We start from the raw sequence: 15,953 nt of genomic DNA, 5'->3' as shown, positions 1-15,953 counted from the left end.
GGGTTAGCAAAGCCGAGTGGTGCCCGCCCTGCAGGGCTACTCCGAGGTGCTCTGCCTTGGCACGCGTTAGGATCACCAGGAGGACTTTTGAAACTACTCATGCCCAGGCCACAACCTGAGCTGATTACATTAGAACGTCTGGGTGGCCGACCAAGGCATCAGTGGTTTTTAAAGCTCCCTGATGATTCCAGTGTGCAGCCAGGTTTGAGAACCACTGACATTATAGCGCTTAGCAGCTACCTAAGCCAGTAGTTCCCAAGGAGCAGGGAAGAACTTGGAAGGTGAAAGAACACTTACAGATTATGGCATTGAGCCAGTTTTTTTTTAGGAGGACGTGGTGACAAAAGCTGATATTTGAGAATTTGAAGGCAGCAAGAAGGTGGCAATGCACACTGCTCAGCCTGGAGGCGTAGGAGCACTGCCTTGGAGAGCAGATCTCAGCTTTGCAACCCCCCGGAGTCCTATTGCTAGGCTCCCTGACTTGATTGGGCCCTCAGGAAGTGATGACTCATTTTTTTAACCGTGGTTTGCCTCAAAATTACTTACCCTTTCTAACAGCTGGTGAAAGAATCTTAGGACTTGTTTGAATCCTGATTCAAATAAACCAACTGTAAATAATTTTTGAGACAATCAGGGAAACATGAATATGGGCTGGGTATTGGATGATAAGCAAAAAAAAAAAGTTAACTTTTTTCAAGTAGGATAATAACGTAATTACCTAAGAAAAATGTCCATAATTTTTAGAGATGCATATTGAAATGTGGAAGGGTGAAATGGTATGATGTCTGGGATCCGCTTTTAAAAGCTTCAGTTAAGGAAAGAAAAGGAGGTGGGGGAGAGGGGAAAGACAAGCAAAAGTGGCTAAATCCTGATAATTGTTCCATTTGAGTGATGTGAGTGAAGGGGCAATGTACCATCTATTCTACTCTTGTGATTGAGATATTTCATAACATATTCTTGGAAATTGAGTATAGCAGCTTGAAAGCTTTGCTTCTGCCCTTTTTGCCTCCTGCCTTACTAGGCCTTATCTCTAGCGCCAGATGACTGTTTACTCCCACAAAGCTCCGCCCCTAAATAATTTGCTTTAGGTCTAAGGCAGCCAAGAACGAATCAATTTAAAAAAGGGGGGCCACTGGGCAGTGTTTCCAAAGCCCTCTGAAGCTCACTAGCCACTTCCTTTCTGAACTTTAATACTTGTGGGTGACTGCAGGAGAGGAAAAAACACATTCTGGGGGCCTGGGATATGTAGACCCCAGGGCCACTTGCCTCTGGAATCAGAGTTCATAATGGCAAATTTCAGTTTTACTCCATATTTAGAGAAAATGAGACGATTTCTCCAAATTTTAATATGATTTGCCCCCAAAAGAACAAATGAAGAGCAGGGAGGGGACTCTGGTGGCTGAAATTCACCAGCTGTGTATAAGGAGAGCAAATCTGCACTGGGATGAAGCCTGCACCTCTGGGGCTTATCTCTGCCCCTCCACTCCCAGGAGCCCCTGGCTGGGCCCCACTGGCATTAGGCTCCCAGAGCCCAAGATGAGGTTCAGGGAGACTGAAGAGGCCAAGAAACCTGAACATCCTGCCTCAGAGGCTAAGTCCTTAGGCGGCAGGCACTCCATCCATCATCCGTGTTAAGCTGCCTGCCCTGCATTCCTGCCCCAAGTACACCATTTCCAGCCCTAGGTGCTCCCCTGCTTTCCCCAGCACACAGCCTCACACACATAGGTCACCAAGCACTGGTGGCTTGGGTACCACTAGGAGATTAGGATCCTGGTTTGTCTTCTCCCATACTCCTCTCCACATTATAATTTTGAATACGGCATTCTAACCTAAAACTTAAACTTATAAATCATTAAACTTAATATGTATGAGTTGACTTGTGTCCCCCAAAAAGATACGTTGGAGTCCTAACCCCCAGTTCCTATGAACATGACCATATTTGGAAATACGGTCTTTGCAACGTAATCAAGATGTCATTCTGGAGTAGGGTGGGCCCTAATCCACTGACTGGTGTCCTTAAAAATAGATGCAAATTTGGACAGAGAGACACACGGGGGAGAAAGCATTGTGAAGACAGAGACAGATTGGATTGATGAACGCCAAGAATTGCCAGCCACCATGAGATTAACTGGAAGAGACAAGGAACCATCTTCCCCATGAGCCTTCAGAGAGTATGGTCCTGCAAACATCTTGATTTCAGACTTGTAGGCTCCAAACTGAGATAATAAATTTGTTAGAAGCCACCCAATTTGTGGTGGTTTGCTGTGACAGCCCTAGGAAACTAATGTAATGCACCAGAAACATATGCTCATTTAACCCTTGCCACCACCCTGGGAGGTAGGAAATATTACTATCCCCATCCCCTCGGGACAATTTCAAATGTGTCTAAGTAGGTGGAGAGCCAGCCTTTTAACCTGGGCCGCCTGGATCACAGCCCACGTTCTTAACCAGGAGATCAAACTTCCCCCTTCTGCTGTTTGGATAAAACAACAGCCGCTTCCTAAGCTTGAAAGTTGATAGAACCCACTAGAATGGGTACAATAAATAAAACAGACAATAACAAGTGTTGAGGAGGGTGTGCAGAAATCAGAACCCTCATAAACTTCTGGTGGTGATGTTAAATGGTGCTGCCACTTTGGAAACAGTCTGGTAGTTTCTCAAATGATTAAACATAGTTACCACATGATCCAGTAATTCCACTCCTAGGCATGTACACAAGGGAAATGAAAATGTATGTCCACACAAATGATTCATACGTGAATGTTCATAGTGACAATATTCGTAAGTGCCAAAAAGTGCTAACAATTCACACATTCATCAACTGATGAATGGATAAATAGGCACACAATAGAATATTATTTGGCCATAAAAAAAGGATAAAGTGTTGAACATGCCACATCATGGATGAACCTCCAAAACGTTATGCTAAGTGAAAGAAGCCAGATACAACAGACTACGTAGTGTATGACACTATGTGCACAGAAAAGGCAAATTTATAGACAGAAAGCAGTTCAGTGGCTGCCTAGGCTGTGCTGGGGCTGGGATCGAGTGTTAATTGTAAATAAGAGATCTTATTGGGGGCGGGGGAGTGACTGTGTTCTGAAACTGATTTATGGTGATGGCTGCACCAGTCAGTAAAGTTACTAAAAAAATCACAGAATTGTCTATTTGGAATGGATGAATTGTATGATATATAAAATAAAGCTATTTTAAAAAATTTTAGGTTTGAGGACCTATACAGTTCAAGAGTCAGCCACCTTAGACTATTTTGTTATTTTAGAGTGGAGTCGTGGCACTTGAGGTTTTTCGATGATAAAGTGCTTCACTTTATTTACCCAACTTTAGCTGCAGAAAAATGCCAGAGTGACTTGGAGTTGAAACAGTGCAGGAGCCAAGATCAAACAATATTATTTGGACACTTAGGGGCTAGGAAGCCACTGCCCCCCTTCTCCGGAGCCTCTGAGAAGTCGATGAGGAACCAATGAAGTCGTGACATCTGTTCTTCCTCATCCTAACATCACCTCAGAGGCAGACTTCAGCCTGGTGACAGTGACTCCTCTCTCAGCAGATCCAGCCTGGCTGCTGGAACTCCTCCGCCACTGCAGGCGGCCCACAGCATCCCTGGCGCTGCATTGCCCAAGAGCAGATCCAAAGAGGCACCGTGGCATAGTGGGTGGCTGAGCAGAGCCACCGGACAGAGCACCCTCTGGAAATGCCTTTTCAAGTAGCCTTGCAGGGTATGCAGACCCTTCTCCTAACTCCCCAATGTGATGTCCATGTCAGTGACTCCTCTTCTGGGAGGTCTGGAAGGCTTGAGTCGGGCCCACCTATTCTCTTCTTGAGCTGGGTAACTGAAGATGACGTGTTTGCCTGCCTCTCCAGATAGGACTTCGTCCAGGTCCAGGGTAGTGAGCTGAAGAGGTCCTTGGCAGAAACCAGGCAGGGCAACAGATCCCATCTCTGCCTGGTCCTGGCTTGGTCAGGACTGCAGGCCCATCCTGGCCATCAACTCTTCGTAGACTGTCCATGCCATGGCTGCCATCAGAGTTCTGCGGAGGGCCCGGGGGACACCACCTTGGAAGAAGCCACGCAGCCCATAGTCCTAGGAGGAAAATGGAGGCCAAAACTCTGGGACTAAAGCAGCAATACACTTATATACCTGGCACGAGAGTGAGGATCTCTCTCTGCATTACCCCATTGTTAAGTCTTACTTTTTAGACTTTTATAAATAGTGTTAAAACTACGAATACTGGGTCCAAGGAGGCAATTAACTAAAAAAATTTTTTTGGGGAGTAGTTGCTAAGTTTTATCTTTTTTAGGCTTGCTCCATCCAGGGGAATTTATTTCTTCGCTGAAAATCTTACCATTTTCACATTTACTGAAGACTCTATTTTCAAACTTCATGATTTTAGGTATAAAGAATAAGAAAGCAGGCAACCTAAGCAGTGTGATGAATATGATTAGAGTCACAAATACTTGCTTGTATCTAGGATAAGGCAGATACTTGCTGCAGATGCTTACATGTTTCCTGTGCTACATACAAAAATTGAGAAGTACAGAAACATCTAAAGATCTAAGTGACAAATTTACTCTCAAAAAGAATATCTGATAACAGTACATGTTTCCAAAGGGCTTACTCAGTGTCTTTTAAATAGCATTTTAGTGTACTTTACAATTACTGTACTTTTTATCTTCAATACCATCTGTCCATTTGCATTAGCGCAAACTCCTGGAAACAAAACAATGTGCCTGTGATTTTTTTCTGACTACATTTTCTCCTAGATCCTTGATTAGATTAAGGAGTCCTCCCAGATCTCCTGACTAGGTAGGTCTGGGGTAGAGCCCAACAATATGCATGTTTAACAAATATCACATGTTGTCCTAATGTCAGGCTCCCTCCCTAAACAAACAAAACCAAAACAACAAAAAACCCCACAACCATAGATTTTTAGCAGTGATTCTCAGCCTTGGCAACACATTGGAATCACCAGGGAACTTAAAATACTGATGCCAGGGTTTCATCTCCCCCAGAGATTCTAATATGATAAGCCCAGGTTATGAGCTGGGAATCGGGATTGTTTTAAAAGCTTCCCAGGTGATTCTACCATGTGAAGGATAAGAGCTACTGCCTTAGAGAGAAAGCCTTAACCACAATATGAACCAATATTTATTCTAAAGCCTTACTTTGAAAATGAGTGTCACTGCCTGGCCAATCCACCGAAATTTCATTGGGGAGAGCTGCATGTGAGTTTTGATAACATCTGCAGGTTGAGTTACCAGTGAGGCCAGAATCCCAGCAAATATCCCACAACTGAAATTTACAACGGGAACAAGGACTGCATCCAACTGGTCTGAAACAGGACAAAGGCAACATTCGGTTATAAATAAATCCCACATTCATCAGATAAATATCCATGCCAAGTTGCCCACTAATTCTTCCTGAAAGCCAGAAGGGTCTGGGTTCAAACAAGGCTAAGAATTCAAAATCTAAACTAATCAGTGTAAGTAGGATAATGGAACTAAAAGTTCACCTTTTTACAACCATCAGCATAATTGATTCAGGCAAGTCATTCACTGATGCTAAAATATATGGATGAAAGGACAGGAGGAGTTATATAGATTTATATAGATTCAAAGTATCTCCCCACAGAGATACTTAGAAATTACAAAAGAACAAACAATTGAGTTTTCAGTGGAGACACTATTTTTATAGTGATAAAAAGTTAACATCACCCACAGTGCGTCAAACGGATATCATGAGCTTCCTGATATAAGGCACTGAAGACACAACCTCAGTTAGGTGCTCCTCTTGCTAAAAAGGTATAAATGAATCTAGTTGAAAGGAAACATCAGGGAAACCCATGCTGAGGTTATATAACTGGCTTATACTCTTGTTTTTTTTTTTTTTTTTGTTTTTTTTTTTTTTCTTTTTGCGGTATGCGGGCCTCTCACTGTTGTGGCCTCTCCCGTTGTGGAGCACAGGCTCCGGACGCGCAGGCTCAGCGGCCATGGCTCACGGGCCCAGCCGCTCCGCAGCATATGGGATCCTCCCAGACCGGGGCACGAACCCGTATCCCCTGCATCGGCAGGCGGACTCTCAACCACTGCGCCACCAGGGAGGCCCTGGCTTATACTCTTGAAAATAAAAAATAAAAATTGCTACAAAATACATTATTGGGAAAATTGGAGAAATCAAGACTATAGATGAAAGAACTATCGATGGTTATACAAGAATGCATTTGTTCTTAGGAAGTACACACTGATGTATTTGAGGGTGAAGAGGCATCATGTCTGCAACTTATTCTTAAATGGTTTGAGGAAAACAATTATACACATAGAAAGAGAATAATGAAGAGCTATGGAGTTATAGGTACTATTCTTGTGGCTTTTTTTGGTAAGCATAAAATGATTTCTAAATACCAAATTAAAAAAAAATTTAGGATGGATGAAGAAGTTAAAAATGTATATCCAAGTTCCCTTATTGCCTTAACTTTCTCCTGTAAGGTAAGGCTGTGACCTGTAGTGTCACACCTCCTGGCGCCTGGGGAGAAGCAGCCAATCTCCCAAAGCACCCCAACTGACACCACTGTCATGGGGGTGGCATTCTGGCTTTCCCAATTAAATGACTTTGGTTGCAATTCCTTGCTCATGTTATCCATAGACACCTTATTGAATGCAGGTTCACTTTATAGGATGTGTTTCTATCAATGCCTGGCTCTGCCTGGGTGGATGTTTACTGCCTGTCGATTTTGCCCATGTCTTGACAACACGAGCTTACTGGGAGGGTGGGCCTGCCAGAATGCTAGGGGTTTGGCATCTTTCTCTCCATCCAAAAGGAGGGCTCAAAACAACGTTAACCAGTAGCACAGCAAGGGACATGAAAATATTTTTCTTCTAGCTCCTGACCCACTGGATTTCCCAAACTTGTCTGATAAGAATCACAAGTGCTTCTTGAAAAATACAGTCTCTCAGGTCTTACCCCAAAGCTTCTGATTTAGGATGCCTTGGGTAGGACCCAGATTTCTTAAGATCAGGCAAATGTGGGAAGCATTGCTGCAAAACGTATGCAAAATGAGCTTTATCCTACCCCCTCCCCGACTCAAGAATTACATACTAACAGTAGTCTGCCTTAGGAAGCTATAAACTCAAAAGGGCAGGGACCATGTCTTCATGGCCGCCCTTGCATCCCAGCACCGGGTCCCATGCCTGACACAATGCAGATATGGCTCGGTTTCTAAAACTAGGAGAAGAATCTGGAGCTGCTAAGAACAACAAATAGTCTCCTATCTCAGAGAAAGTGGTGAGGATGTGATCTCTCGAGGGATATCTCTTCCCACCACACCTTCCTTTACCCGTACCACGAAGCACAATGTTTTTGGTCTGGTTGTAAAACATCAAGTAGATTCCAGAAAAGGGGGCATCACGAAGGAGTGTTGCTGTCAGGCCACTGAAGAGACCCCGGTACCCCTCGCTGTGATAGATGCTCCTCAGGGCCGCGTAGATGCTCTCATAGCCGTACCGCCCGCTCTGCAAAGGAAGCACAGAACCAACGGCTGGCACAGTGGCCCTGGGTTTGCGTACTGAACGAAGACATCCTCAGGGTGCATTACCGGAGCCCTGGCGGCTCTAGTTTGCATGTGCTTGGCCTGACTACACAGATGAGTTCTCCGACCACGTCAACCCTGTGTTAGGTTATAAATTGGGAGGCGGCATCAGTGGCCACTAGACTCAAGAGCCCAGTGTCTCTGTTTGCCCACTCACCTCGTACCGTGTCTTGATCACAGTGATGGGTGACATGCAGACCCCCGCAACAGAGCGGGAGCCCACCCCCAGTATGACTGACTCCAGGGCAGTGGGGGGATGGCCTCGCAGGAAGTACTGCTTTAAAGAGTAGAGAGTGCCAAAGTAGATTCCAATGCCAGGGACGCACCTCACGATGGACTGCAGAACAAGTCGGAGGGAGGAACGGAATCAAACACCAACACGTAAGATCCTGTCTGAGCTGGATTTCCCCAAAGAAGACCCAGGATTCGCATGCAAGGAGTCGATTTAAGGTGTGGAGGGAACACCAATGGGAGAGTAGGGAAATGAGATGGGAGAGAAGGCAGCCAACAAAGACTGTGTCATCTCATCAGCTATTGCCATGGGCAATGGAATCCCTCTGGGGAACTCTGGGAATCAGTGTCCACGCCTCGGTTACCCGGCCACCCGAGGAGGGAAGGGAAGTTTTAAACATCAGCTCTCATCTTTCATTGGTTAAGGGCTGCTGCGGGGTTGGGGTGAGCGTGAATTCCCTGCCATTTCCAGCAAAGTGAGTTCCTAAGGACAGAAAAAGCTGTCTAGGCGAAGAAATGCAGGTGTGGAGGCACTGGAGGGGTGAGGGCAAGGCCTTTTGACAGGTGGGGCGCCAGCTGCCTCTGCTCTAGGACTTCATGCTGCACTAAGAAGTTGTGCCCAGGGCGCACAGGTGTGCTATTCCCAGGGCCCTCAAATGGAAGCCAGCGACAGTGAGAGGGACAGGCAGGAAGACCAGAAAGGCCCTCCCACCACCTCCAACCTCATGTACCCTTAAAAGAGAGGAGGTGTGAGGTGGATGAGAGATGGCTAGTTATTAAAGGAGGGGGTGCAAGACAAGACCCAAAAGGCAGCTTACAGGGGACATCCCTTTCCAGAGGCCCAAAAGACTCTCCGTGCGAACCACATTCAAGAGCAGAGCCAACATCCCAACACGTCTGGATCTGAAGGCAGACAAAATGGAGGCAAGGAAGGAGAAATCACTTAGACCACATCCTTGTGAAAGAACTCCCCGCTCACAGACTTCTCTGTATGGACTCTTTTCTAGAACACTTAAGAATCTCTAAAAGGCACCTTGGAGTTACTCTGAGTTCCTATGCGTTCATGATGTGGCAGGTGCATGATTCTTTGTCCATTCACACTGCAAGCAATGGGATAACTTCTCATTTTACATACACTCTGTGTACTTCCCACAGGGCTGAGCCCAACAGGGGGCACACAAGATACACTCAATACCTACCTTATTTCCAGAAAACCACCCACTACTTGTGCCAGGCAGCACAGTTATGACATTACAGGCTGGCACAGTAAAATGCAAACGTCACCAAGGCAGATCCCAGGAAGCTACTCAGGGAAGGACCCCACTTAATTAAGAGAAATGTCAAATATAACAGAGTATATATAGAACACATGAAAGCTCGGCCTGGCCTGTGTTTCTCTTTGCTCATCCAACAGAATGGAAGTTGACTGAACACAGTAAAGATGCGCCAGTGTCTGAGAGAAGTCGTTGAAACCAGGTCCTTGGTGAAAAGGGGGGGAGGGGGCGGGGGGAGGGGGCAGCAGGCCTTACCCATGGGCTGAGGGCTGGAGGGTCTGCAGGCGCGTTTTGAGGAGATCCAGGGGTTGGAAAAGGAGGGTAGAGCAGGTCCCACTGATGGAGCCACACAGGAAAGCTTTGATCACGGGCTGCAACTGCAGGGCAAGAGAACACTGTGTCAGCAGCTTTGTCTCAGCCTTCGCCACACCTGGACCAGTCAGTTCTCTGTAAGGATCTCTTAGAAACTCACCTGGTGGCGCCCTGTATTAGCGTCAGACTTCACAGAAGGGAAAAGCATAGCCAGGAATGAACAGTGTTGGAATGTTGCTGAGAACACAGTATACTCCAAGAGGTAGCTTTCTGGTCTTACCGATAACAACTTTAGTAATTACTGATAATTAAAAACTTATGGATAACTTTGCTCCTACTGAGCAACACGGTAATTTCCGTCTGTGAATTATGCCACTGACCACACCTCCCTACTTGTCTTGACGGTAAGTTAAAGGCCAACTCCTTCTTGTCACAAAAGCAAAAATCAACTGAACAGTGTTTTAACTCTGAACTGCTGGTTTCAGGTTCCTTTGGTTGTAGGGCCTGCAGGCTATTTACAGGAGTAAGACAAAGGAAGTGAAACCATAAGTGAGCAGCTAGAATGTGAAACGTCTGTGCCACTTCCTGTAAAACCCATACATTTCCTTAATGTAAAACTTTCCCCCTGTCATATACCCATTCGTCTCACTGGGACCTAAACAGGTCACAGGGGCGCCACAGGCAGCAACCACTCCTGGGTTTGCTGGCTGTCCTCTAAGCCGGGAGAGTCACACACACTGTCTAATCGAGAGGCGGCACCCAGAAGGGCAGGACTGCCTCGCAGACTGACTGTGTTCCCCCCCAAGCACACTCCAGAGGCCCCACGGCATGCCCCGGAATCCAGACGCAATCAACTGGTTGTGAAAACACACTTTTAAAAATCCAAGCAGGAAACAAATGTCCTCTTTTCCAAAGGAGACACTTGGCAAACTCCATCCAAAGATCTTCTGTCTTCTCATTAAATGTCATTTGCACTATTACTTTTTAATAAATGGCATACTATAGTCCTAAAATGCTATTAAGATGAAGTTGCCTGTTACACACGTCAAAAAAAACTACCTACCCGGAACCAAAATGTTTGTAATCTGTGGTATTTGTTTCACAGAGAAGAAAGATTATTCCACGTTTCACCAAAAAAGCAAGTCTCAATTTATAACTGGAATTCCTTAAAAGGGCTTAATAAGTTCAGATAATAAATACTGGAGCTTATAACCACGTTCAAATAGCCTTCCAAGCATCAAAGGTAAGACCACAAGTACAACCAAGCCAGATGGGAACAACTTCATCAAATGTGTGTCCTGCTCCTTTTGCTAACCCATATTCCCACGAATTTTGTTTCTCAGCCTCATCCGAACCTTTATGGCATCAGTGAGCCTCTCTTCCCTGCATACTCAGCCTCTTACTTCCACTGGCATCTTCTCCTGTGTCTGGAACAAGCTTGAAAGCCCCCCATCTTTCCAGCCTGATGCCACATCATCTCCACTCCCTCTTCACTAGTCACCCTTCAGGTTCCCCAGTCTGCCATCCAGATAAAGCCCCTCCACTAAAGCTGCCTCACCAAGGACCTGCCATATCCCAGAACCCCTTTCCCATCTGTGGCCTTCTCTTACTTGGCCTCTCTGGTGCATTTGAAACAGCTGATCGCCGCTCCTCTCTTTTTGGTTTCTGGCTGCCCTTCTAAGCCTCCTTTCCCCAGACACAGATGTTGCTGTTCCTCTTATCTCCCCGTAGCTGCGGCCTCTCAGGGCACCCTCACCTCCACACCACACCATGCTCCACGCACACATGCTGGCAACGCCCACACCTCCAGCCCACTTCAGCCTCTCTCCCGAGTCCACTGTCCCCATGCTTCCCCCACCTCCCCTCGAATGGCCTGTAGGCATCTCAAACTCAACATCCCCTAATGGAAACTCTGTCCACGGTTCTCCACACGCTTGCCTCTCCTTCATGTCCCAGCAGGACATTTAGGAGACAAATAAGACTCCTTGGTCTACCTACTGTTTCATGACCAACTCCTACTGATGACCCCTCATTCCTCCCAGAGCCTGCCCCCCACTGATCCATCCTAGTGATCTCCTTGGGGGTCTCCAGCCTCAGCAGTGCCAACCCCCGCTATCAGAGCAGCCTGGGGTGAGGCATCCATATACAGCACCTTGAAATCTCACAATGCTCATAAGAGCTAGATGTTCAAACCCATTTTCCAGATGAAACTGGAGCTCACAGGGATGACAACGTATCCTAAGTCACAGGGTTTGAAGCCATTGGCTAGGACTCAAAGTTCATGCTTTTTTCACCATCCCTCCCAGTCTAAGTGACAGTCCAGGGCACTTCCCAGGCAGCTCAGCAGCATTCTGCTGTTGCTTGTTGACCACCACCAGCTCCTTCTGGAAATGTGCTCTGCCTCCGGCTTCTGGGATTAACACTGTCCTGATCTTCCTCCCACTTCCTCGGCCTCTCCGCTTTCACATGCAGGGCCTCTTCTTTTCCACCCTTCGGTCCACACTTGCAACCTATCTTCTGCAGACTCCCATATCCACTTAATCCGATGTCCCACAGGCACCGCATGTTGACATTTCCAAACCTGAACTCATCTTTCTTCCTCACCCACCATGTGCCTCTCGTGCAGGGCGCTCCATCCCAGTGAACACCCTGCCATTGATCTACCCTAACCCCACACTGGCGTTCAGTGCTCCTCTTCAGTGCTTCCACGGCGCTGGAGCCCACCTGCCTTATGACTGAGGGTCAAGGACAGAGGAGGCCTGGACTGTCCTGTTCATGGTGGTTCCTCCAGCACTGACCACGGAACCTGGTCCACAGCAGGTGCTCAACAATCAAGAATGAATGAATCAGGGACTTCCCTGGTGGCGCAGTGGTTAAGAATCCGCCTGCCAATGCAGGGGACATGGGTTCGAGCCCTGGTCCGGGAAGATCCCACATGCCATGGAGCAGCTAAGCCCTTGCGCCACAACTACTGAGCCTGTGCTCTAGAGCCCGCGAGCCACAACTACTGAAGCCCGCACGCGTAGAGCCCCTGCTCTGCAACAAGAGAAGCCACCACAGTCAGAAGCCCGCTCATTACAACAAAGAGTAGCCCCCGCTCGCCGCAACTAGAGAAAGCCCTCGCACGGCAACGAAGACCCAATGCAGCCAAAAATAAATTAAAAAAAAAAAAAAATGAACGAACGAATCACTTCATATAACAGGAAATCTGCACATGGCTCTCCCTTGAGCACAATTCCACAGGATAAAGCTTAAAGGGCCCTGCAGGCCACATCCCTGGACAAGGGACTCTCCCCTGGCTCCCTCCAGCCCTTTGCTCCAGTAAGGCTGTAGGAATGGCCTGCAGTTACAGCTTCTAAGCAGTTCTCTTTGGAGCTGCCTCTCTAATGCTCTCACAGGTTGTGTACGGAACTACTGTATACTGCTCCCCAACGCCCAACACACTGTCCTCCATTGCAGAACTATTTTCTTAATGTTTTTATTTTTACAGCACATTGTTTGAACATTTTATTGGCTAAATAAATATTTGTGGATACATGCATGCATAGAGCCCATAACTTTTTTAACTTTGTAATCTTCCAGGTCCATTAGCATAGAACAGATGCAAAAGATACACCAGCAGTATAGACTAACCTCTGATAGTTAAAAAACAAAACAAAACAAAACAGGTAACATGGGCTTCCCTGGTGGCGCAGTGGTTGAGAGTCCGCCTGCCGATGCAGGGGACACGGGTTCATGCCCGGGTCCGGGAAGATCCCACATGCCACGGAGCGGCTGGGCCCGTGAGCCATGGCCGCCGAGCCTGCGCGTCCGGAGCCTGTGCTCCGCAACGGGAGAGGCCACAACAGTGAGGCCCGCGTAACACACACACACACACAAAACATAGGTAACATAATTGTATTAAAAAGATAGAATTTACACTTTTCATTTTTAAGATATTGTCAGTGGTGGATGGCATACCCTTTAAGGCATGCTTGGTTTTTTTTTTCCCTAAACAGCCCAAATTTATTCAAGGTAAATAAAACGAGTAATACAGCGGGCTTTTTTATTTGTTTGTTTTTTTGTTTTTTTTTGGGGGGTAGGGCAAAAACAACCAAACAATGATACATAGATACATAAAGGCAATAAGCAGCACTTGAATAGTTAGCAAACAGATTCCACAAGCAACTCCTACTCCCCTTCAAAAAAACTATATCCTAAATCCAATTCAGATCTCCAGGCCAGAGCTGGAGGACCCAAAAAGGAATACTTAAGCACATGTTATAAGATGTAAACATAGAGCGGTCCCCGCCTCCACCTTTGTTAAGGATAAAAAACAAAACAAAACAAAAAACCCCACACCCCTGCCCTGCCCCCGGCGCAGGTGGCCCGTGACCTTGACCTCAGGGAGAAAAGTAGCCGCTGCCGCATTCCCGGCCTAAAGCGAAGCCGCATCCCCGCCTCCACCCACCGCTAGCAGCAACTCAGCCACACCATCCTCGCCGGCCCAGCCCAGCCTCCGCCTCCACCAATGGCAGCCCCGCGGCACGAACACGGCAGCCAATCCAGGCGCGGGAGGGGCGTGGCCTCGTGGCGCTGGCAAACCGCACCGGTTCCCGGGAGAGTCCACCTGGTCCAGCCCGCGGACGCTGTGCAGCCATAACCCACCTCGTTCGAGCAACGGCCGCTTCTCAGGCTTAGCGTTATTGCCGGGCTTTGCAATGGTCCAAATATCTACCCAGGTGTCCTCCCACCTGTCATTCTAGGCATCCAACTCAAAGCAACGTCCCGTAGCGCTCGCACCTCGCTCTGGAGCACGCGGGCACATTCCCCCCCGACACCGGCCAAAGCCCCGGCAATTCCGCCTACCTCTACCCAGATTACCAATACAGGAGCGAGACCTTTGCTTGCCTGTCCCAAGGACTGGACTGCAACTTCTCTCCTTCCTCCCTCCCTCCCCTCTTTTAATCCCTTAGTCAAACTCCATCTCTGCCGCCACGTCCCCAACCGGTTATGCGCGCATCCCGGAGGCAGAAAAGGTTCCCCGAGGGCCGCTGACCCTCGACAACCTTCCGAATTTCCCTCCCCGAGCCGGCAATGCCGGAACCCCTGCCTTCCCTTCCCCGCAGGTTACCATAAGCGTTTCCACCCTGTCTCCGACATCTTGAGGCTGCAGCAGCGCCGGGCGTGACTTCTGAATCATTGGAGGGGAGGCTTGCGACTGCACTGGGCCCGGGGTGCCGTCGGTGGGAGCTCAGGCCCGGCCCTGACGATTCTAGAGAAGGCGACGCGACGGCGGTAGCCGGGCGACGCGATGGCGGTAGCCGGACGACGCGTCCTACCGCGGGGCTTCTCTGCAGTCTGCGCTGGTCGGGGGTCGGGACCTGCGCGCCCACCGCACGTGAGTGGCTCCAGGCGCCGCTCTTCACTAGCTCAGCGGACTGCGAGGCTCTACTGCCCTGCCCATCCTGTCCCGTCGCTGTCTTCAGGACTTGAGAGTATTAGGCAGAGTGCATCCGGGAGTGGAGAAAGCCGGAAGAACTAGATATAACGGCGGAATTTAGCTTCCGGGGTTGGACGCGGGTCGCGCGCTGGCGAGGGTGTGCTCCTTAGTGCTGCCTCGTGGAGACCTCCGGAACTGCAGGATCGGGGCTTCCCTGCGCCCGGAGCTGCATCGGGCGTCTGCAGGGAGGTATGGTTCTGGGCGCCACGTCTGAAGGTAGTTACAGTCCAGACTCGCTCTGCCCAATGCGGTAGCCAGTAGCCATCTGTGGCTATCAAGCACGTGAAGTGTGGCTAGTGTGACTGAAGACCAGAATTTTAAACTTGATTTAATTATAATTAATTTGTATTAAAACCCGAAGCAGTGTGGAATATTTTTCCATTAAACACAACTTTATTGTCTTGGCAGATCCACATTTCCCTTTTAACGCTTTCATTTCGTGCCAGAAATGTGCTGTAAGTTATCCACACGCTGGATTTCTAAGACATGACAATAAGATAAAATAATCTCATGAATAATTTTTACATCATTACATGTTGAAATGATATTTTGGGTGTATTGAATTAGGTGAAATAATTATTAAAATTAATTTTATCTCTTTGCTTTTTTCATATGACTACTAGAACACAAGATTACACTTGTTATCCTGTGATAAACCATAATGGAAAAGAATATGAAAAAGAACATATGTATGTAAAACTGAGTCACTTTGCTGTACAGCAGAAATTAACACAACATTGTAAATCAACTATACTTCAATAAAATTTTTAAAAATTGCACCTGTGGCTCGAACTACTTTTCTACTGGACAACACTGGCCTCCCAGAGAGGTGAATGGGTGTGTTATGATGCCCTCTATCCTATAACTTATAGACGCTCCTCTCCATGAGAGCATCCCCTCCAACCCAAAACACGCAGCCTTAAGAGTCTCCCAGGGTAGGCAGTGCCCTCAGCAGTGTGGAAAGTCACCCTCTGTGCCCATCCACAAGGATGGGCACAAACAGGAGGAAAAAAGAATTCTAATGGCCTTACCAGAAGCTTTGGCGAAGAG

At 47.6% G+C, this 15,953-nt stretch overlaps 1 protein-coding gene across 3 annotated transcripts; it reads right to left on the bottom strand.

The window, feature by feature from the left end:
- Nucleotides 1–3,302: 3,302 nt before the first annotated feature.
- Nucleotides 3,303–14,733, bottom strand: SLC25A38 (solute carrier family 25 member 38). Of its 3 annotated transcripts, none has more exons than XM_082638391.1 (7): nucleotides 14,535–14,733; nucleotides 9,365–9,486; nucleotides 8,654–8,738; nucleotides 7,762–7,941; nucleotides 7,353–7,527; nucleotides 5,185–5,351; nucleotides 3,831–4,102 (listed from the first exon to the last, which is right to left on the bottom strand). In XM_082638391.1, exons 1-7 carry the CDS (start codon nucleotides 14,601–14,603, stop codon nucleotides 3,980–3,982), a joined length of 921 nt encoding a protein of 306 aa, XP_082494517.1. In that variant the 5' UTR covers nucleotides 14,604–14,733; the 3' UTR covers nucleotides 3,831–3,979. The 3 variants fall into 3 exon arrangements, with proteins under 3 accessions (XP_082494519.1, XP_082494517.1, XP_082494518.1); XM_082638392.1 differs by having other exon boundaries at nucleotides 7,359–7,527; XM_082638393.1 differs by lacking the exon at nucleotides 5,185–5,351 and having other exon boundaries at nucleotides 3,303–4,102; nucleotides 7,359–7,527.
- Between the last annotated feature and the right edge of the window lie 1,220 nt (nucleotides 14,734–15,953).

Source organism: Mesoplodon mirus (genome assembly GCF_964341445.2).
Source record: "Mesoplodon mirus genome assembly, chromosome: 12".
In the NCBI taxonomy this organism is placed as follows: domain Eukaryota; kingdom Metazoa; phylum Chordata; class Mammalia; order Artiodactyla; family Ziphiidae; genus Mesoplodon; species Mesoplodon mirus.
The sequence above is the reverse complement of the archived record's forward strand: the minus strand, read 5'-3'. Positions and strand labels throughout refer to the sequence as shown.

What these genes read in the sequence shown, in the direction of transcription:
- SLC25A38 (XM_082638391.1), bottom strand. Translation starts at nt 14,603, where the DNA reads ATGATTCAGAAGTCACGCCCGGCGCTGCTGCAGCCTCAAGATGTCGGA. An exon ending in TCTGGAAAGGGATGTCCCCT is followed by an intron (nt 7,942 to 8,653) that starts GTAAGCTGCCTT and finishes CTTGTTCTGCAG; the next exon opens with TCCATCGTGAGGTGCGTCCC. An exon ending in CATTGTGCTTCGTGGTACGG is followed by an intron (nt 5,352 to 7,352) that starts GTAAAGGAAGGT and finishes GTCCTGTTTCAG; the next exon opens with ACCAGTTGGATGCAGTCCTT.